We start from the raw sequence: 21,943 nt of genomic DNA on the forward strand, positions 1-21,943 counted from the left end.
GTTTGTATTACTCATTTCAGGAAGAGAAATAGGGATCTGACTTCATGCCTCTCTGTTGAAGGACCACTTTGTTTCAGTAAATAACACTGATGAGTTATTTCGCTGTTTGTTCCAAGAGCATGTTCCGGGTGAATGGCGCATATTCATTGAGTCATCTAAGAGAAGCCTCAAGGTAGTACTACTACACAACGGCAATAAGAAACCATCCATTCCCATAGGACATTCAGTGCACATGAAGGAGTGTTATGAAAACATGCAAGCACTCCTCAATGCCATAAAGTATACAAACTACAGCTGGAAAATATGTGGAGACTTGAAGGTGATTGGAATGTTAATGGGAATCCAATCTGGGTTCACGAAATATTGTTGCTTTTTATGCCTATGGGACAGTCATGCAACTAACAAGCATTATGTGCAATCAGAGTGGCCTTTGCGAAAATCATATGAGCCGGGAGTTTCTAGCGTCCAGAGTAAGCCACTTTTAAACCTAGAAAATGTTCTTCCCCCTCTTCACATAAAGCTTGGCCTTATGAAACAATTCGTGAAGACACTTGCTCGGAAAAGTTCAAAAGGTTTTGAATATGTGAAGGCCAAATTTCCAAACGTCACCGAGGCAAAACTGAAGCAGAGTGTATTCATAGGTCCGCAGATAAAAGAACTCCTGAAGGACAACCACTTCCTCACAGCACTGGATGAGATTGAGCGTAAAGCCTGGGAATCATTCAAATGGCTCCGTGAAAATTTCCTGGGCAACAAGAGATCACTAGGGTTTCAAAATGGAGTGAAATATCTTCTAGACTCTTACGCAGCAATGGGTTGTCGGATGTCACTAAAAGTCCATTTCCTTGATTCACATCTGAACTTATTTGCAGAGAACCTTGGAGCAGTGTCTGATGAGCAAGGGGAACGCTTTCATCAGGATATTGCATCGATGGAACAACGATATCAAGGATTTGGGAATGCAGGAATATTAGTTGACTACTGTTGGATGTTATACAGGGATGAGCCTGAGACAAAACACCATAGAAAGTCCAAATCCCAAAGATTTTAAGTTGTTATGCATTCGAGTGTATTCTAACTTATTTGCACACAATAATTTTAATTTTGTACAATAAAAAGCCATGAAATTATCGTATCTTGTATTCATTATACTTTATATAGACATGCTTTACGTATCCTATAAGTTAAAACAGCAGGTATCATTAACATAAAAATGTGACTTAATAGAGGAAATCGGACTTCAGATTCGTAATCAGCATCAAAAATTAACCCAGAAAAGTCAATCAGCAACTCTGATGATTAAAAAAAGTTTCATTTTGTTGACCAGTGTAATCAATCTGCCCAATGATTGACAGACCAGGCAAGGGTAACTTGTATAAATGATTCAATTACAGAATCAGAAGTTGAAGTAATTCTGCGAAGATTAGAAAATGAACAGGAAGGGCGTGAAGCAACAGTAGTAAGAAATGAAGACAAACACTATGTACCTGAGAATGCTAGTGAACTACATAGTGAAGCAGATGAAACTGGATGAGTAACAAATGTTGGACAAGACTTGGAGATTCTAGAAATGCTGTGAGGTAAACAATGGAACGCTAACAGATTTAAGGTATATAGGCAGAGAAAAAGTAAGGAGAGCCACAAGCAAAGTAAATGGCATTTTGAGTTTGGTTGAAATAGAGAACATCATAGCTGCAGTTAATGCAGCTGACATGATAGGATATAAATGGAAGACAGTTGAAAGAAAAGAAACAACCAAACTGGAGGCAAAAAAACTGGACAATTAAATAGGATAATGAAAGGCGAACTCAATAATGAAGCATTAATCAGAAAATTGATTGAACAGTACTGGTTAAGGGAGAGGGGAAAGCAAACTACATAAAGAATTGTCACAAAATTCTTGGTGGTGACATTAAAAGTCAAATTAAAACTCATGATGCTAGATGTAAAGGTTTTAATCAGAATAGATTGTTTCAGTCTAATAGAAGATGGATTTTTGAGGAAATAAGAGAACAACACCCCTATTTTCCCGAAATTTATGAGGGGAAAATGTCTGATCCTGTAAATTTTCCAAAACTCCTCTCCCCAACCCCTCAACAAATCTTTACATACACTCAATTTATAGGATATAAGCGATTACTTGGTGAAAGTTTCGTTAAAAAGTATCCATTTTTCTGGAGGTTGTGAGGTGCAAAATCAGTGGGGTAATAAACTGTAGTTATGCCTTTTTCAATGAACGTTAAAGTTGACGGATTATCGTTAACTTCCATTACATTTTCAAAGAATTAGCAGACTAACGATTAACGAAGTTGACTTTTTGGTTAACTGATAAATGATGCTTTTTGGTTAACAGATTAATAACTTTTCGATTAACGGTGCCCACCTTTGTATATATATATGTATGTATGTATGTGTGTAGAGAGAGAGAGAGAGCGAGAGAGACAGACAGAGAAAGAGAGATAGAGTAGAAAGGGCTTTAGTTAGGGCTCTAGATGAAGCACTGGAATCTGGCTCAGTGCCCCGAGTTTTAGCTGCAAGAATGGCACTTAACCATCACCTCGAGACCAAAACAAAGGATGCGTAGTCAGGGCCAAGCAACATGCAATGGGTCAGGAAGAAATCAAAGACACAGGATGGGGTCGTGTGATAGAGACCCAACATGGTAATAATGGCACTATAAGGTCTTTGATGAATAATCAAGGGAACTTGGTAAACGAACCTGAGGAGATGTGTAAGGTCTTTCAGGAGCATTTTGCCCTGCTTTTCGGGTGGGGTAGCAGGCTGGAATGGAGGAGAGACCTCACAGACTTCCTCGCTGGTGTGCCGCATCTCTCGGGGCAAGAAGCGGATTACTGTGAGGGGCCAATCACAGCTGCAGAGGTGCAGGAGGTTTTGCTGAACTGTGGTGGGGACAAGTCGCCGGGACTAGATGGTCTCCCCTATGAACTTTATAACAGTATGCCAGACTTGTTCGGGCACCTCCTGGCATGTGTCTTCAACAACTAGCAACAGAATGGATTTATACCCAGATCTGTAAACCAGAGAGTGGTGATGCTGCTTAGAAAGGACCCAAACAAGGGGGATATTATAGATAATTTTAGGCCCATCCCTTTCCTTAATACAGAGTTGAAGATTTTGGCCAAGGTGTTAGCAAAATGGTTGGCATGTGCCGTGGGTGGAATTGTCAAGGCAGCACAAACTTCTGCTGTTCCTGGCAGATCCATACACGATAATCTCTATCTTCTATGCTACACCTTAGAGAGGGTTAACGAGTATCCTGGCAAGGGTGGGGCTCTGTTCCATTTAGACCAGTCCAAAGCTTTTGATAGGGTTGACCATTGGTATCTGGTGTTGGTCCCCGCAGCATTCGGGCTCGGCCCTGTCTTCCGCAGGTGGATCATTGCTCTATACAGTAAAATCAACTCAATCGTTCAGGTGAATTGGGTTCTTCTTGAAGCCATTCAACATCAAGCGCTCTGTTCATCAAGGGTGTCCTCCTTCCCCCCTTCTGTATGTGTTGGCTCTAGTGCCCTTACTGCAGAAGTTGGAGGGCTTGAAGGGAATCCCACGCAATCTAGGCTGCAGTAGGAAGGTTTTAGCGTACGCGGATGACATCACCATCACTGTGTCTGAGATGGTACACCTACAGAGGGTAGGCAAAGCCATTAAAGAGTATGAGGTGGTGGCAGAAGCAAAAGTTAACCGGGATAAGTCAGTCAGTTTGCAACTCGGCACCTGAAGCAAGATGATACTTCCCAACAACATCGTAGGGTGTTGGACAGAGGGGCTGGTTAAAATTCTAGGGGTTTGGTTTGGCCCAGACCTCCAGATAGAGAAGAATTGGAGCAAGGTGATGATCAGAGTGAACCACCTAACTCAGACCTAGTCTGAGCGACAGCTATCCATGAAAGGAAGGGTGGAGGTCACAGGAATGTTTATCACTTCTGTGATTACCTACCACCTAACCATCGTGCCCGTTTGTGACTGATCAAGTTGAAGCAGCTGCTCTTCTGCTTTGTGTAGAAGAGTAGAAGTCCTCTTGTAAAGTGCTCTGTCTGCTGCCAGTACTCGCTGAAGGGTGGGCTAGGGATGCCCTGGCTGTTGATGCGCAGACATGCGCTGAGGCTGAGGCATCTATGGCTCTGCCTGGACGGTGAACAGGTGTGGTCTCCGTTTGTTCAGTTGAAACTTCTTGAGCTTATTAGTTTGAATGAACTAGGACCTTGGATCAAGTGTAAACCAAAGTTGGGTACTTGGCAAGCAAGCAGAGTGTCATGAAGCACTCAAGCTTCTCTGTCACACAGGCAATGCCAGCCAACTTTCTAGAGGATTAGTAGAGGCTCAGTGCAACGACATCCTATGGGAGACTCTAGGCTTCGATGATGGTCAACTAGCCGACCTGTTCCAAAGGACATTCAGGCCAGGACCCTTGGATAACTTCCAAGGATCCCTGGCCTGGCAGTTTTACCGAGGAGCCTTACCGGTTCACGATAAACTCGCAAGACATGGTGCCCTTTGTTCACCCATGTGCCCAAGATGCGAGCAGGACAGGGAAACCATTCTGCACATGATTGTGCAGTGCCCCAAAATTTTGGAAATGTGGGTTTATTCTAAACACCTGCTGTCACGGCAGAGAAGAGTACAACTATCTTCCAAGTCGATTGTAAAGATTGTTCCTCCTCCCTCTTTTAACAAAGAAGGCAAGGCTTGTTTTCTTGATGTGGTCACTATAGCGAAAGAAGTGGTATGGAAGACCCACGTGAAAGGAATCATGACAGGCATCTTCATCTCCAGCCTTTGGTTAATTTCCTCACTTACCACCTTAAGAGGAAAATAAGGGTGGAGAGAAAATGCCTGTCACCTGATGTAGATGGAAAAAGATGGAAGGCTGTAGTGAGTTTGTTGAGAATGAATGAACCCACATAGTACTTCCATAATGTTATACAAAAGGTTACAGTAGTGGCTCGGGGCTTGCGAGGTCGAAGCTAAACACGTACCCCACTTCATTGTATGTGTTCTTGTTATCATCCGATTTATATAAATTTTTAAAAGTCATTCGTTTTATTGACCCCACTCCCTCATTTGTATCATCCCCTCTATGTTTGGTCCCTTGTGGGCAATAAAGACATAGTTGTTACAATCTTCTGAAATGGAACTGTCAAAGCACGATATTTGGACAATTTTGCTATTCAACTTCAAAAAAGGGCATAAAGCAGCTGAAACTACCTGCAATATCAACAGAATGTTTGGTAAGAAAAATGACCAGTGAGTAGTCAGCTCGAAAATGGCTTAAACAATTTTGCAGCGGTGACCTGAGCCTTGAAGATCATGTGTGTAATGGATGCCCATCTGTCATCGACGATGGTCAATTAAAGACAATCATTGAGAAAGATCCATGTAAAACCATTTGAAAACTGGCAAAAGAACTTCAAGTTATCCAAAAGTTCTTCCTTTCTTCTATTTGCATGTGATTGGAAAATCAAAAAAGCTCAACAAACGGGTACCACACAATTTGAATGAAAATCAGAAAATGCACAGATATGAAATCTGCTCGTCACTTCTCCGTAACCAGACCAATCCATTTCTTGATTGTATTGTAACTTGCGACGAAAAGTGGATTCTGTACAACAATAAAAAATGTTCTTCACAGTGGTTGAACCAAAATGAAGCACCGAAAACCTTCCCTTAACCTGAGCTCTTCAGAAAGAAGGTTATGATGACTGTTTGTTGGTGTACTGCTGGACTCATCCACTATAACTTCTTAAAAGCCAGAAAAACCATTACTGCAGAAACATATTACCATGAAATTGTCAAAATGAACGAAAAACTGCTACTCCTGTCCCTGACTGGTCAACAGAAGAGGGTCAATCATTCTTCAGGACAATGCTTGACCACAGGTTTCACTAATGATGCTCCAGAAATTGAGGGAATTTGGCTTCGAAATTCTTCCCCACCCAGCTTATTCCCCGAACCTGTATTTTAGTCAAATTAAACATTAAAATTGAGAATTATGGAAATATTATTTGCACAGTTATTGTATATAATAAAACAGGAAAATTGAAAACTGTTTTTTGATATTTATATTCTTTTTTTTATTTTATTTTATTTGTTTCAGTCATTGGGCTTTGGCCATGCTGGAGCACTGCCTTTAGTCAGAGAAACTGACACCAGGACTTATTCTTTGTAAGCCTAGTACTTATTCTATCAGTCTCTTTTGCTGAACCGTTAAGTTTTAGGACATAAACACACCAGCATCGGTTGTCAAGTGATGGCAGGAAGAGGGGAACAAACACACACACACACACAAATATACATATATATATAGTTTCCATAAGGCTTTGGTAGGCCCAAGGCTATAGTAGAAGACACCCAAGGTGCTACGCAGTGGGCCTGAACCCGGAACCATATGGTTGGGAAGCAAGCTTCTTACCACACAGCCAACCTTAGCCTATATATATATATATATACTAGCTGAGTATCCTGTAATTTCCAGATCATTTTCACAAGAGAATGCCCTGGTGGATTTTTTGAAATAGCACACTCACATAAGTTGGATTTTCTCTATTTTGATAGGGATTTTTCAAATTTGTTTTTCACCACACCCTTGGAAATGATGGAAGGAAGCTTTTTATAAAATAAAATTATGGAAAATTTATGAACCCCTACCCATTTCCTGACCGATTTTGTCCAAATTATTTTTCCACTACGTACTTTAAAAAAAAGCAAGCATGCATTCACAGTGAAAAAAAACAAAAATTTGAAAATTTATGAATTTTTTTTCAAACCCATTTCCCCACTCAGTACTGTTTTTGGTCGATAGTTTTCATACTATGCACTTAACACATAAAGCGTGATGGGCCACAGTCATGGCCGTCAGGCACGGGCTGACAGGCCATGATCGTGGCTCAGATAGATGCATTTAATTTATGGGCGTTTGTTGGGGGTCTATTGTCACTCAAACACTCTAATACCCCGCAGAATGCAAGAGGACTAATGACTTTTTAGATGATGTAAAACTTGCCACCATTATATACTAAGGAGTTATTTTAACTATTTTGAGCTTTTTAGGTGTGCATTGTAGTTTTATTTTCCTAAAATGTGCTCAGCAGTCCATGCTATTGTAAGTGCAAATCCCAGTGCTTTATGGGTTAAAATGATTGGAGAAACCATGAAGGTTAAAAAAAAATAGTTTTGGAAATCAGCAATCACCATTACAATCCCCACTTCTTTTATTTTTAAATAGAAAATGAAATGTACTTTAAAAACAATAGTGAAATTTTTTAAAAAACCTTCATTAAACCTGCTCCACACTCCATCAATCCTAAAATATATCATCATCATCTATACACACACATATTTATTTCTATATCACTGCATATCTTTTGCATCTTTGGCTCAAGGGAGTAGAGCCTGTGTTCTTCCAGTCTCACTCATTTGAACATTTGTTGCACTTAGGCAATCTTCTTGGTGTAACAGTCTTGGATTGCCACAAACTCCAGTTTGTTAATTTGACTCTACATGGTAACTATTACAGGTAGCTAAAGATTTCTAGGTATGTGGTACTTTGTTATGCAAACACAATATACTATAAGGTATACCTTGTAGTATGTTGTGTTTGCATAACGAAGTACCACGTACCCACAAATCTTTAATGTTTATATACCAGCCCCAGGAATGCATCTAATATGTAAATTGGTATATCCAATAACTTAACACCACTGCATGCGGTGGCTATATAAGCAATGTGTTCAGAGGCAATAGCAAGTTAGATGACTGCTGAAGGAGGGGCAACAACCCCTACAACATATGGTATATACACTCATTACCCACTTTTGTCTTCAATCACATTGTCTATTTACAACTGACATCTCAATACAAAATGTTGTAGCAAAAATCAGTGCTGGATATAAGTTCTATAGAATATCTGTAGAAATAATCTTAACAAAATTACTGGGAGAATTAGTCTCCAGGTGATTGAGAACAATTCTTTTCTCAGTTCCAGTATGGTTTCCTTGTTTTTCATTCTGATTGATCTCAGAATTCAACAACCCAGTCATTTGCACATTGTTACTATCCTTATACGATGCAATTTATTCATGTGGATTGTCAGATCATGTACCAAATGTGACTCTGTGTTTGCAATACCTCTTGGTCCCATGTATTTTGATTTTAATTAAATGTAAGCAGAACTGCATGTTTCAGCTTTGCCATGATACCACTTATCCCCACCTTTCTCAGCACCCAAAACCATTTCAGTTATTCATCTTTTATTCTTAATACTGCGTTCTCCACCCATATTTTACATTGATCATCCTCCTGAGCCAACAAATCAACTCTACCACAATATGTCTGCTCCAAACTATTACAATCTAACTACATGTCATCTCCCTCTCTTCTTTTTGCCCACCTTCTCACTCTCTCTCTCTCTCTTCCCCTGTCTACTATATCATTATTATCATCTTGACTCAGGATTTGTCTTATTCCTGGTAGAATTTATATGGGTAGTGAGTTTCTCCCTCTAACCTTAGATATTCATGATTTCAATAAACCATTAAATGCTCAGAACCTTTCCAATGACTTTTCCTGTTCCTATGTGACAAACCTTCTGTAGCTCAACAGGATATTCCACTCCAATGTCCTTTATCTATTTCATCACTTACAGTCCCTAATGTGCCAATTATCACAGGTACAATTTTTACAGATATCAGGCTCCAAATCTTTACAATCTCAAGTTTTAAGGAGTTATACTTTTTTGACTTTTCATCTGCTTTCTTCAAAATCCTGGTATCGAATAGACATGACAGATTAATCAGTAAACAAATACAAATTTCCTTGTCTGTTACTTTATATTTGGATCATTATTATGTTCCATCTGTTTGTTTGAATTAGAAAATTCCACAAAATTGTGCATGTTTCCACCTCAAGTACTCTTTCTACCTGATGATGGTACCATGTAGTTCCTGCTTCAAACCCCAAATTTTGATAAAGCTTCCAGTATAAAATGCTTACAACTTGATCATGCCTCTATTTCTTATAATCTCTCAGGAACAACTTGGGGCATTCTGCAATAATGCATGTCATTGTTTCATTCCTAAGTCCATACACTCTACATTCTGCTGACATCTTCTCCTCAAACACATATTTTCACAAGTTGTTTGTTTGCAGTGTTTGATTTGAGTATCTATAATAAAGCTCCCTGTTTCTTTTTCTAATCATCCTTTTTCAACCGAACCCAGGATTTTTTGGAGAAAGAAAAAAGTAGGAGTGCTATTTAATCATTTTCTAAAGTAGAGCCAGAAACAAAAGTTTAGACATTTTTGTATACAAATATGTCTATATAAACAATGCTATCAAAGATAGGAAAATAGGTATTAGATGTATATGCACATCTGCCATACACTTTCTCTGTTAACCTTCCTATGAGACTAATGTACCTCTTATGTGTCCATAGATTGCACTGAGAACACAGTAAGGACCTTCTACCTACACCTTTTTCTACATACCAAGTGGTTGATGGAAGTGAAATAGAGAAATGATCTTAAATAGTTACAAAGGCATTTCTCTTAGCTACTCAGGATAGTATATCTAAAATGCTATGTAACTGTTTGGCCTCATTGTTAATGTTATCGTGTGTTTGAGCAGGGAACCCTCTTATGGCTCTGTTTAATACTATTCTAAAATGTCTATCATATGTTTTGCTATCTATGCTATAAAGGTTTTTTGTTGTATCAGAGAAAAGTGAAGTCTTATTTGAATTTTTAAGGGAAAGGAAGCTTGCACTGGAAAGGGTTAGAGGACTAAAAGAAATTTAGTTTGAGATAATGCTCAAGTGGGTCACTTCAAAGGGTTCTGGGATTTTTCTATCTTGGGGAGGAATCTTCTAGACTTGATACAGTAAAAATTGATACTTGTTCTATCAGAATCTTTTGTTCAATAGCTAAGTTCTTGGGACATAAACAATCAAACAACATGATACACAAAATGTACCCTAGGTTATTTCTTTTTTTCTTTCACATTTCATACTTCTGTGTACAATACATAATTAAAAACTACAGGTGTTGTTTTCAACAGCCTTACATCTAAAATATAAAAGAACTAGCTGTTTTTCCCAGTTTCACTCGGGCAGTGTGGTGGATTTGGTTAAAGGCTATTTCCTATGTATATTTTGAATAATAAAAAGAACTACAAATAAGAAAAACAAAAATTCCAAAAACAAAAAAAAGTAAGAACAATCCAAAAACAATACGATGCTAAGGATTTTGGGGATCGATATTGTAAAACTAACTTCACGTGTGTACCCATAGCCCCATGTAGTCACGGAACCTTATTTGTGGTATAACCTCGCCTTAAAAGAAAAATATATGGTAGTGCGGTTGTTGTATTGGCGACACAAGAATGTTAATCAAAACTGTTCAAGATCAATCATAGGTTGGACGTTCATGTACACTGATTAGAATTGTGAATTTCAATTATTGAAAACGCGTTCCTGGATGGATACAATTGTGCAGAGTCCGTTTGTCTCAATATGGAAAAGCTGTTTGAATGTTGACGTTTGAAGACATTTGTAACTGAAGTTAAAAAAAAACATAGTAATTAGAAAGAGCGTAAGCTATAGCTTTTTTTTTTAATGCACAAAAAATTGAAATTATTTTTTTTCTGTGCCTATGATTAAAATTTGAAAAAAACAAACCCAGCCACATTACTTGGAAAAGAATAATCTTTATTGTGCTGGTTTTTCGTAAAATTTCGCGCATGGGAAAGGCAACAAAATCGCCCCTCCCCACTTTGAATGGGATATTCCTATCTTAAAAAGTAATAATCGATTATCTCGGTAACCATGGGAGTTGGAGGGCAATAAAAAATCTCCTGAACATGAGCGGACCATGCTGCCGCTCTGTGCTGAATTTCATGTGATTCCACTGCACCGTTCTCGAGTGAATCTGCCGACACTCAATCAATCAAGCAATCAAGAACACTGCAATTTATAGTATAGATTTCCTTTTACAAAGAAATTTTCTTCCCAAAATATTAGTTTCAAACTTAGGCACAAAGTAAGCAACTTCGGAAGATGGGAAAAAGTCAATTACATTGACTCAGCTGGTACTTATTGTATTGACCTGCAAAAGGGTGAAAGGCAAAATCATCCTCAGCAGAATTTTTTTAATTTTTCTCAAAGTCAAAAATGCAGTAAATATTATTCATTGTGCCCCACCACTCCTTACAGGAAACTGGAAAAGCAGATTTTTAGAATAGTAGTCATATATGTTGATATTTTCCGGTTTATATCTGGATTTTCCCTTTTTTTCATACACTGTAAAACAATGAAGAGAAGCTTTTTTTAAAACAATTTTTTTTTTAAATCCACGAGTTTTAAGTGTTTGTCTCCCCCCACCCCTCATTGTGCCTTTGGAACAGCGGCAACCACTAAAATGATATACTTCCCTTTTCCGTAATTTTTGTAAAATTTCAATTTAAAAAAAAAAAATTACACTTCCCCCTCCCCTCGTAGTGTACGGCTGCTTTTTTCAGAAATTTTTTTTTTTTTTTTTCAAAGTATGCGGAAAAATACGGAGATTATGATTTTGGAAAAACTTTGAAAAATTTTTGTAGTTACGGTTAGGATTAGGGTTTTAGTGTTCGGGTTCGGGTTCGGGGGGAAAAAAAGGCAAAAAGGAAGAAATTGGAGATGGGGGCGAAATTTCAAAATGCCGATTTTTGGTAATTGTCCGGAATCGCCGTATCCGAAAAGTGGGGTTTTGAACAAAAAAAATTTAAATTGTGAGGAAATGGTGGGGACGGGAGGAAGCTTTTCCGAAATCTGTGCAGGAAGGTGAGTAGATTGACTATATTATGTTATCGCAGTTTTGTGAGATTTGGCAGTTATTTCTAGCGTGTGGATACACTTTTATATATGTGTGTATATGTGAGAGAGAGAGAGAGAGAGATGTGCGTTGATGTGTGTGTGAGTGAGGAAGAGAGAGAAAGTGACAGCGTAGATATTTTTAATTTATTCTTCCACGCTTCTTTTTTGAGTGAGTGATTGACTGAGAGAGAGAGAGTAATAGCGTAACGTCTCTCTCTCTATCAAACACTAAAAAAAGATGTGAGAAAAAGTAAATAAATAAAATAACGTTATCTCTCTCTGTCTCAGGCACACATCATTTTCTTTTATTCCTCTATGTATCCTATTACTAGGAATAAAAGAAAATGATGTGTGCGTGAGACAGAGAGATAACGTTATTTTATTTATTTACTTTCTCTCACATCTTGTTTTGGTGTTTGACACAGAGAGAGAGAGAGAGAGAGAGAGTAATAGCGTAACGTCTCTCTCTCTCTCTCTCTCTCAGTCAATCACTCACTCAAAAAAGATGCGAGGAAAAATAAATTTAAAATATCAACGTTGTCACTTTCTCTCTCTTCGTCGCACACACACTCACACACACATCAACACACCTTGTTTCTCAAAGTTATTTATAGAGATGGGGGACTTTCCAATCACACATATATAGATACATGGGGAGTGGCTATTACAACAGTAATGTTTACATGTGTAGGAAGTTTCTTATTCCATTTACTCAAAAGCCTGTGTAAGCAACTGGTACTTCGAAACTTACTGTCGGACAAGTTTACCACTGTTTCTATACATCTCATAGTTTTGTGCAGTTTGTGGAAATTACAGTTGTTGCTAGTAACACACTTTTTCGCCTAAAATTTGTAAGAATTTTCTTTTGTGATTCTTATTTTCCATTGTAATATTGTTTGCATGATGTAACCGGTTCATATAGATTCTATTGACATTATCATGTGTCGACCAGACTATTAGGTGTTGTTATAATTACAATGAACTCCTCTTTTCCACCTTTGCCCAAATCGTTTTACTAAATCGTTTTCACAACGTTGAATTGTTCCGAGGGCCATTTCTGATTTCTTGGATACCATTCGGCGACTGCACGGGTCCACGTATGTGAGCCTTGCGACATGCCCGGCCCTCCAGGACTTGTGTTTTCAGTATTATGCGATCACGTCAGTCTCACCGCTCCGTTCTTTAAGGCACTACTACTCAAAGTGATAGTCCGCGGACCCGCGAGCCATCAGTTGCGGCTACTCGGTGAGTTTTCAGAAAAGAAACATAAAATGAGTGGACAGTCACCCCACCCCACCCCACTAAACTGACCGTTCCGATTTTTTTTTTCACCGGATTCCTATGTCTTCGATGACGGAAATTCCGAATATGCAAAAAATAAACACGTTTTCAAAATTTTTAATCCCCCGCTCCCGCCAAATTTCTAAGTTTTAACTTTTTTCGAAATTGTTTTTATTCAGTCTTCATAGAAAAACACGGAGATTAAGAATATGTCGGGTGGGGGGGAGAAACAAATTTTAATTTTAAACTTTTTATGTAAAACTCCAAAATTGATCAACACACCCCTCGCTACCTCATCATGCTGTCTAAAAGTGAAAATGAACGGCTGTTTTGTCTGTTTCTCCATGCGTAGATTTATAAGCGCTCATCACGAAACACGATATGCTAAAAATAACAGCTAAATGTCTGAAGAATTTTTGTGTTTGTGTGTGCGCGCATGCAACAATTTCTTCAGCTTATCCGAATGAACAGAGAAAGAAATACACAGAAATATATTTTACATACCTGTTGTATACGTCGGTTTTGTTTTTTCACTTTAAATTTATATCCATTTTCCTGAAAGTTATGAGGGGAAAATTGGATCTTGTAAATTTTCCGAAAGTCCTCTACCCCACCCTCCACCACGCAATTTTTTTGTCATATTCGCTCTCTACACACTTTTTTTTACACCTAGTAGGCTGGTTTTGTTTTTTGGGTTTTTTTTTCGTTAATGCGTCTTAAACTATATATTGACCAATTTTCCAAAACTCCTCTTCCACCCCATCTGAAAATTATTCTCACACAAAATTCTGATATAATCATAATCTACACCATCTGAAGTGAATTTGTAGAAAATTTCATTTAAAAATATCTGTTTTTCAGAAAGTTATTAGGAAACAAATTTAGACATCACACTTCTGTAGCTATGTTTTAAAATATATTTTTGAAGAACAGGGAATGATTTGATCAACTAAAACTTTTTAAGCCTTGCCCCAGCATGGTCACTATCCAACGACTGCTACAAATAAAAACAAAAATGAAAGAATCTCATCTCAATAATGTCATCTGATATACATTGTGCCTTAATATATATATTTAAGATATGATCGTCATATATGGATGTCATTCCTTATTGGTCTACAGAATCAATGTTAACCTGAGACTAAATAACAAAAAACAAGGAGAAATGCATGTGCGAGCATTTGTATGTGTACAGCTGTCACCAAAAATGCTAGAAAAATACCTATATATATCTCATCAGTACAAATTTCATAGTGTAATGATGTAATTCTTTAAATGAAAGTGTGTATATGTATCTATGTCATTTCATCATGTTGAACCTTTTATTCTTACATATTTTTTCCTCACTAAATTTTTTTCCATTCTCGCCTCATTTATTTCCTCTCAGCTCTTTCTGTCAATGAGTGTAGGCTTGAAATATCAAAGACTTTTCCCTTCTTCCCAGCAACAAACAATTACACCTGATTGTAGTTCCCTCACCTGTCTTCATCTTTTGTTTCCTGTAAATTTGAAATATATATTACGTACACTCACACGGTCACCCCAGTTTCATCCTGCCTCAATGAACTTCCTCCTGTCAGTGACTTCCATCTCTCGTACTGTATTTTCAAACTTTTAGTACCTCTACTGATCCACCCATCCACCACATCACCCAGCTTACCATTAGATCTCCGTACTCTTTCAGAGTGTACCACTATATATCATATTAGATACTTTTGTTAATATGTGTGTGTATGTGTATATAGTGTGTATATATATATATATATATATATACACACATACACATATATATAATATATGTATATACTATATATAATATTATTTATATATTATATATATATATATATATATATATATATATATTTATATGTATATAATATATGTATCGATATATATATATATATATATACATATATATATATATATAAAATATATGTATATATTATGACCCTGCTAAAGGCTTTCTCCGTTATCAATGAAAGCCAGGTATAGAGGTTTATCTTTGGCTATGTATTTCTCCTGCAGCTGTCTTTCCAGAAATATAGCATCAGTGGTGCTTTTCCCTGGAACGAACCCAAACTGCATCTCATCTAAACTGACTCTCTCCCTAATTAGTTGGGCTATGACCCTCTCAGTGACCTTCATTACCTGATCCAACAACTTTGATACCTCTGTAATTGTTTGTATCTAAAGAGTCACCTTTACCTTTGTAGAAGTTGACTATGGTGCTGCTACACCAATCATTGGGTATGACTCCTTCGTGTATCACCTGATTAACTATACAAGTGACTAGGTTATAGCCGACACTGCCAGATATTTTGAGCATCTCTGCAGTGATTCCTGATGGGCCGGGTGCTTTCCCTGTCTTCATACTCTTGATTGCTTTATCTACCAAGGTACTGTCAATTAGGATAGCTGGTCCCTCTGTTGGGTCGACATGTGGCAGACTCTCTTCCTCCCATTCATTCTCTGTATTAAGCAACCTTTCATAGTGGCATCTCCAAACCTCTCTCTATGTATATAATCTATATATATAAAAATGAGAATGTGTGTCTGTCTGTCTGTCTGTGTGTGTGTTTCCCTAAAACTCGAGAACTACAGAACCAATTTCATTCAAATTTTACACATATCTTACTTAGGGTTCCGGTTGTGTTTTAGTCAAAAAAATTTTTTAACTTCTTGCATAGTTCGAGCCCACAGCAACATCATATCTCCTCCACTATTTAAATATTACGTGTTAAAAGTGAAACAAAAACACTCATGTCAAATACTTTCACTTTAAAAATGAAACTATTCCACTAACTGAAACAATCACATTTCGATACTGTAATGACAGATACTTTCACTTTAATGGTGTGTGTGTATATATATATATATATATATATATATATATATATATATATATATATATATATACAGAGAGAGAGAGAGAGAAAGAGAGAGATGTATATGTATACATATACATGTATATGTACACGTATATGTATAGATATATATATAGATATAGATCTATATGCCTACATGTATATGTATACATATGTGTAGATGTATATATATATATATAGGTGTACATCTAATATGTACACATATATAAATGCATACAGATATCTATACATATATACACCCATATATATGCACACAAACACACACATTAGTCATTTGTTTTCTTATCCAAAACTATGTCAAAAGTATTGAATGGATCTTTAAGAAATTTGAAAATTATATTCTATGCATAATGGCCATAACCCCCATGAAAATTCATATATTTTTGATGTTGATGAAATTTTAACCATACAGATTACACACAAATAAAGTAATATTTCTAAAATTTTTTCTTCTTAAAAGTTACAAAAACCCCTTCATGGGGACTTCACACCCACAATTTACTCATTTTTCCTAAGCAAAGACGAATGCAGTTGTACCATTGGTAGCTATAGGGTCACCCGAACATAACAGATGAGCATTATTTGTAATTCAACGGTACAACAGTGTAAGACTATCCTTTCAGATATACTTACATTGTGATTTCTGCAATGTGGTGCATAAATTGTCAAGTAAATGAGACTCATCTTTGCCTCCACTGATTCACTTGCAAAGTGATGAGTAAAATTATTTCGTTGCAGACCTCCTTTGAGTCTTTTTATTACCACTGCGACACATATAGTCCCCAGTTGGTAACATTGATTTCAAGGCCTTCCCAGATGAGTGACTGGTTGTTCTAAGACATTTATTGATTGTAAATATTTTCTGCCCAGTTACCTATCGGTAGAGTGGTCATTTGCAAACTCCAGAGGCGACACTTTCATTTCCCTTTACTCCAAACGTCACACATTGTTGTTTCTATTGAGTCATGCCCTTCCAATTGCTATAGATCCATAATGCATCTTAAAGCTGTACCTGTCACCTGTATGGTGAGGAATCCTACATTGGGGAGTAGTAACGACTAGGCTACGGTAGCTGACTGATTATCGTGATCATTCGTCTTTTGCTTTCCTGTAGCTTTGCTCTCTTTTACAAACCCAGTGAACATACATATATTTCCTATTTTAAAGAAATTCAAACAATACATATTACACACAAGTTAAAAAGATTCCCAACAATTAAACTTCTCTGGTTGACATTAATACACCCATCACAATTTTCAGCTCCATGAGCTCCATTTTTCAGGAGCAAAATTCTTTTAAGGTCCATGTACTGTCTTAGGCCAAAAAATTTTTTAACTTCCTGCATAGTTCGAGCCCACAGCAATATCTTATCTCCTCCACTATTTCAGTATTATGTGTCAAAAATGAAACAATAACATCACTCTACTGTAATGTCAGATACTTTCACTCTAACACTGAAACTATTCCACTATTTCAGTATTACCTGTCAAAAGTGAAACAATAACATGTCGCTACTGTAATTTCAAATATTTTCACTTTAATATTTTCAATTTCATACTGAAACTATTAAAGTGAGACTATACTCTCACATATATACAGGCATACTATAAGACCCAAGTAAAAACATTCCCAACAATTCAACTTCTCTGGTTGACATTAACACCCCAACCCCCAATAGGGGCCTTCATTCTCACATTTTAGAGCTCCATGAGCTCCATTTTGCAGGAGCAAAATCTTTTTTACAGGTTCCAGAAGATTGAAATTTTGGAATATGCGCATAAAGATCAATAGTATGGGATACATGTCTCATGATTAGAATTTTTTTAGGGTTTGTAAAGAGGGAAAGAACCCTCATGTGCAATTTTGATGAAATTCGAATCATATGTATTCCAGTTCCTTACAGAAAATATAACAGAAAAGTCTCATTTTTCAATTGCATGTAACACGGGCAACGCCGGGTATCTCTGCTAATATATATATATATATATATATATATATATATATATATATATAATATATTTATAAATTATATATATGTGAGTATATATATATAATATATATATATATATATATATATAATATGTATATGTTATATATATAATATATGTATATCATAATCATCATCGTTTAATGTCTGCTTTCCATGCTGGCATGGGTTGGACGGTTTGACTGAGGAATGGTGATCCAGAGGCTGCACCAGGCTCCAATCTAATTTGGCAAAGTTTCTACAGCTGGATGCCCTTCTTCCAAACGCCAACCACTCCAAGAGTGTAGTGGGTGCTTTTACGTGACACTGCCATGAGGGCCAGCCAGGTGGTTCTGGCATTGACCATGCCCAAAAGGTGTGTTTTACATGCTACCTGCATGAGAGCCAGTCTGGCAGCACTGGCAACTACCACGCTCAAATGTTTTTCACGTGCCACTGGCACATGTGCCAGTAGGGCAACTCTAGCAATGATCACACTTGAATGGTGCTTTTATATATAATATGTGTATGTCTGTATGGTAAGTAGCTTGCTTATGAACCACATGGTTCCGGGTGCAGTCCCACTGCATGGCACTTTGGGCAAGTGTTTTCTATAGCCTCGGGCCGACCAAAGCCTTGTGAGTGGATTTAGTAGAAAGAAACTGAAAGAAGCCCATTGTATATATGTATATGTATATATATGTGTGTGTGTTTGTGTGTATATGTTTGTCCGTCCAACATTGCTTGACAACCGCTGCTAGTGTGTTTACATCCCCGTAACTTAGCGGTTTGGCAAAAGAACCGATAGAATAAGTACTAGGCTTACAAAGAATAAGTCCTGGGGTCGATTTGCTGTACTGTTTACCAACTTGTATCAACATAATGCAATGGAGGTTAAACTAACCAAGATGACAACAGAAAATGAAGTAAAAATATTTAATCACATAAGCCTTAATACTTTCAGCTTGATTAGTCTTGTAAATCATTTATATATTTTCTTTGTACATCTCTTTTCACCTTGTAGACTATACAATTTCATGCAGAAAAAAAATTCATATATTTTTTATATTTTCGTCTTTTCAGTCACTGGATATAACTAATAATTAATAATACTGACAGAAAACAATGGAAAATCTGAAGACAACATCAGGGGACCTATGTTATGAAATAGGAAGATTGTCGACATTCTCTGAAGATATTCAACAAAAACTAACAGTTACAGAGGTTGCTGCAAATGGTTATCATTATGATAGCACAGAAGGGAAAATAATGTGCTATTTCTGTGAACCTGTGCTGGAATTTTCAGATTCCAATTTTAAACATAAATATTTGTGTAAACATAAAGTTGACAGTTCTTCAGTTTATTTACATGGTGATACAGATATTGAAAATGCTGCAGCTTTTAATGTCCAAAACACTGAACAAGAAACTGAGGCTGTAGTAACAACTAGTACTGAAAAAGTTATTAATTCAAATAAAAATGAAATGCTTGATATGCAAAAAAGACTGGATTCCTTTAAAAATTGGAACAAAAGCGTGCCAGTAACACCCACAGATCTTGCCAAGAATGGATTTTATTACCGAGGTTATGGAGATGCTGTTAAATGTGCATACTGCTCTGTCCACCTGCGCAACTGGAAAGAAAATGATAATGTCCATGACGAACATACACGTTTTAGTTCGAAATGTCCAAATTTAGAATCTTTTTTGAAAACGGGATTAAAATCTGAACTGAATCGGATAAAAAGTTTTGTCAAGTGGACGACATCTTACCCATTAAAAGCTAAAGATTTGGCAGCTAATGGATTCTACTACAAGGGGCCTGCAGATAATGTCTGTTGTATATTTTGCAAATGTGAAATCAAAAATTGGAAAGCTAATGATAATATTAAAGAAAAACATAGGTCAATTTCTCCGAACTGCCCTTTCTTGTGTGAGAAATTGGTAGGTAACGTACCAATACCAAATCAGAGTAATAAATTTGACTCTCCAAAACATCCACATTTTGCCTCATTAAGTGAACGTCTTAAAACATTTTCTTCATGGCCAGAGATTAAAAATCAAAAACCTGAATCTTTAGCAGATGCTGGGTTCTTTCATAATGGTAAATATATACAATATTTATTTATATATATATATATATATATCTTTGGTTACTCTCTTTAGTATTATTTCCAATTTCCATGCCTGCATGTATAGCATGGTTTTGAAAATTGGTTCTTTACATATTGTTAGAGACAGCTGAGTAAACTAAGGTAAGCAAAGAAAATATGCCCTAACTCTTTTTTTCAAGGACCCAATATAATGACTAAGAAAGTTTGAGTTTATAATCTAGCTTGCCTCTGAAAATTTAAAATTACCTTTTATTTTGTAAATAGAAACATTATTATTTCGAAATCTCTCAACGAGAGACATTCAGTAATTGTACTCTAAAGTAAAGATTATTTGCCAACATAATGTGGCAGTCCTGGTTGGGACAAATGTTACTGTTATTTAGCCCCAGGAAACATCGTCTCCAGCTTGTTATACAACACACTGTGTCTTTGTATTTTCGAATAGGGGAGTTTAGCATCCTGTTATTTAGAAAATTTTAAAAACATTAATAGTAAAGATAAATAAGAAAATATGGTACAGAGTAATCATCTTTTGAGGTTACTAATACTATTTTTGATCATTAGCATTTCTATTTTCTGGTGCCATATTTATTTATCAAACAGGAAAGAAACATAGTTTGCTTTGAAAAGAATTTAAAAGAAAAAAATTATCAATGATACAGACAGATGTATTAATTTCCATGAAAAATAAGAGAAAAATTATGTTATCAACTTGTACAACACTTGTTAGTTGACCATTTCTTTCCTTTTGGTTTTATCATCTTAAAGAAAATAATTAAGAAGTTTAAACTCATTCATCAGTCCTTTACAAAAAATTGCAATAACTTTTCTTTTGTTAAAAATGCTAAGTACATACTAACTTCATTTGATCTTTAGTTAATGGCAGACTCAGCAGAGAACTAGGCTGTAGTTAGGTCTCTTTACATTCTGAATTCTTGCACAATCATACTGAATTTTTCAATTCATAATTAAATCTTCCAGACTTGTGTGTTTTAATTATTCTCTTTCATTTCCTATTGGTCTACAGGAAAAGCTGATACAGTAATTTGTTTTAGCTGTGATGGTGGCTTACGTAATTGGGAGGAGGATGACATTCCATGGAAAGAACATATTCGGTGGTTTCCAAGATGCACCTTTGTACATCAAATGAAAGAATCAAGATACACCAGAAAAGAAAAAGTAAAAATCCTTTATTAGTTGCTAGACTAATCTTACTGTCTGAAATGTATTGCTGCACTTGTTAATTCTCACAGGTATTTCAAGAGTTAAAATAACGTTTCATAAGTTACACCAGGATTTAGAGAACAAGCAATATGAAGGAAAAAAAAAACACTATTGATCACCAGTTTTCTAAATGTCTGAAATGTTAATAAGATTGTCTCTAAAGGCAACGACTCCATTGATTGGATGAGCTAACTCACATGTTATTTGACCTACTAACTGGGAAGATATGAAACATAAAATGTCAGACAGAGAAATGGATAGAAAGAATTGTTTTCTGGCAAATGATTTTGTTCGACAAGGAGTTGATACATGGTCACTCAATTAGCAGAAAATAGCAGCTTCAACTCTCACAAATTACAATCAATCATCATGAAGGAAAGCTATATTGAATAATATTCTGTACAAATGATGGCTTTACCATGGCTGGAACACATTTCTTCATAGTTTATTCATTTACACCTGATCGAGTAATAAATAACAACAAAGTTTACTCCATATATATATGTTTACACACATATATATATATATATACATGTACATATATCTATATACAAACATATCTATCTATACATACATATATATACATAACTACACATATCTTTATACATAC

General features: G+C 36.3%; 1 protein-coding gene and 1 long non-coding RNA gene across 3 annotated transcripts in view; one reads left to right on the forward strand and one right to left on the reverse strand.

Moving 5' to 3' along the window:
• Positions 1-7,205: 7,205 nt before the first annotated feature.
• Positions 7,206-13,766, reverse strand: LOC149137156 (uncharacterized). Its single transcript, XR_016240671.1, has 2 exons — positions 13,649-13,766; positions 7,206-10,568 (listed from the first exon to the last, which is right to left on the reverse strand). It is a non-coding gene; the product is annotated as an uncharacterized LOC149137156 (long non-coding RNA).
• Positions 11,113-21,943, forward strand: part of LOC106879780 (baculoviral IAP repeat-containing protein 7) — a 26,510-nt gene continuing 15,679 nt past the window's right edge. Inside the window, exons 1-3 of one of the 2 annotated variants that reach the window (XM_089347167.1) lie at positions 11,113-11,830; positions 19,079-20,099; positions 21,137-21,288. In XM_089347167.1, the coding sequence (XP_089203293.1) occupies positions 19,121-20,099; positions 21,137-21,288 (1,131 nt within the window). In that variant the 5' untranslated portion in view covers positions 11,113-11,830; positions 19,079-19,120. Of the gene's footprint in view, positions 11,831-12,365; positions 12,715-19,078; positions 20,100-21,136; positions 21,289-21,943 lie in introns of those variants that run through there. The other variant, XM_089347166.1, reaches the window with a different exon arrangement.

This window comes from Octopus bimaculoides, chromosome 2, assembly GCF_046866305.1.
Source record: "Octopus bimaculoides isolate indiv1 chromosome 2, ASM4686630v1, whole genome shotgun sequence".
Taxonomy (NCBI): domain Eukaryota; kingdom Metazoa; phylum Mollusca; class Cephalopoda; order Octopoda; family Octopodidae; genus Octopus; species Octopus bimaculoides.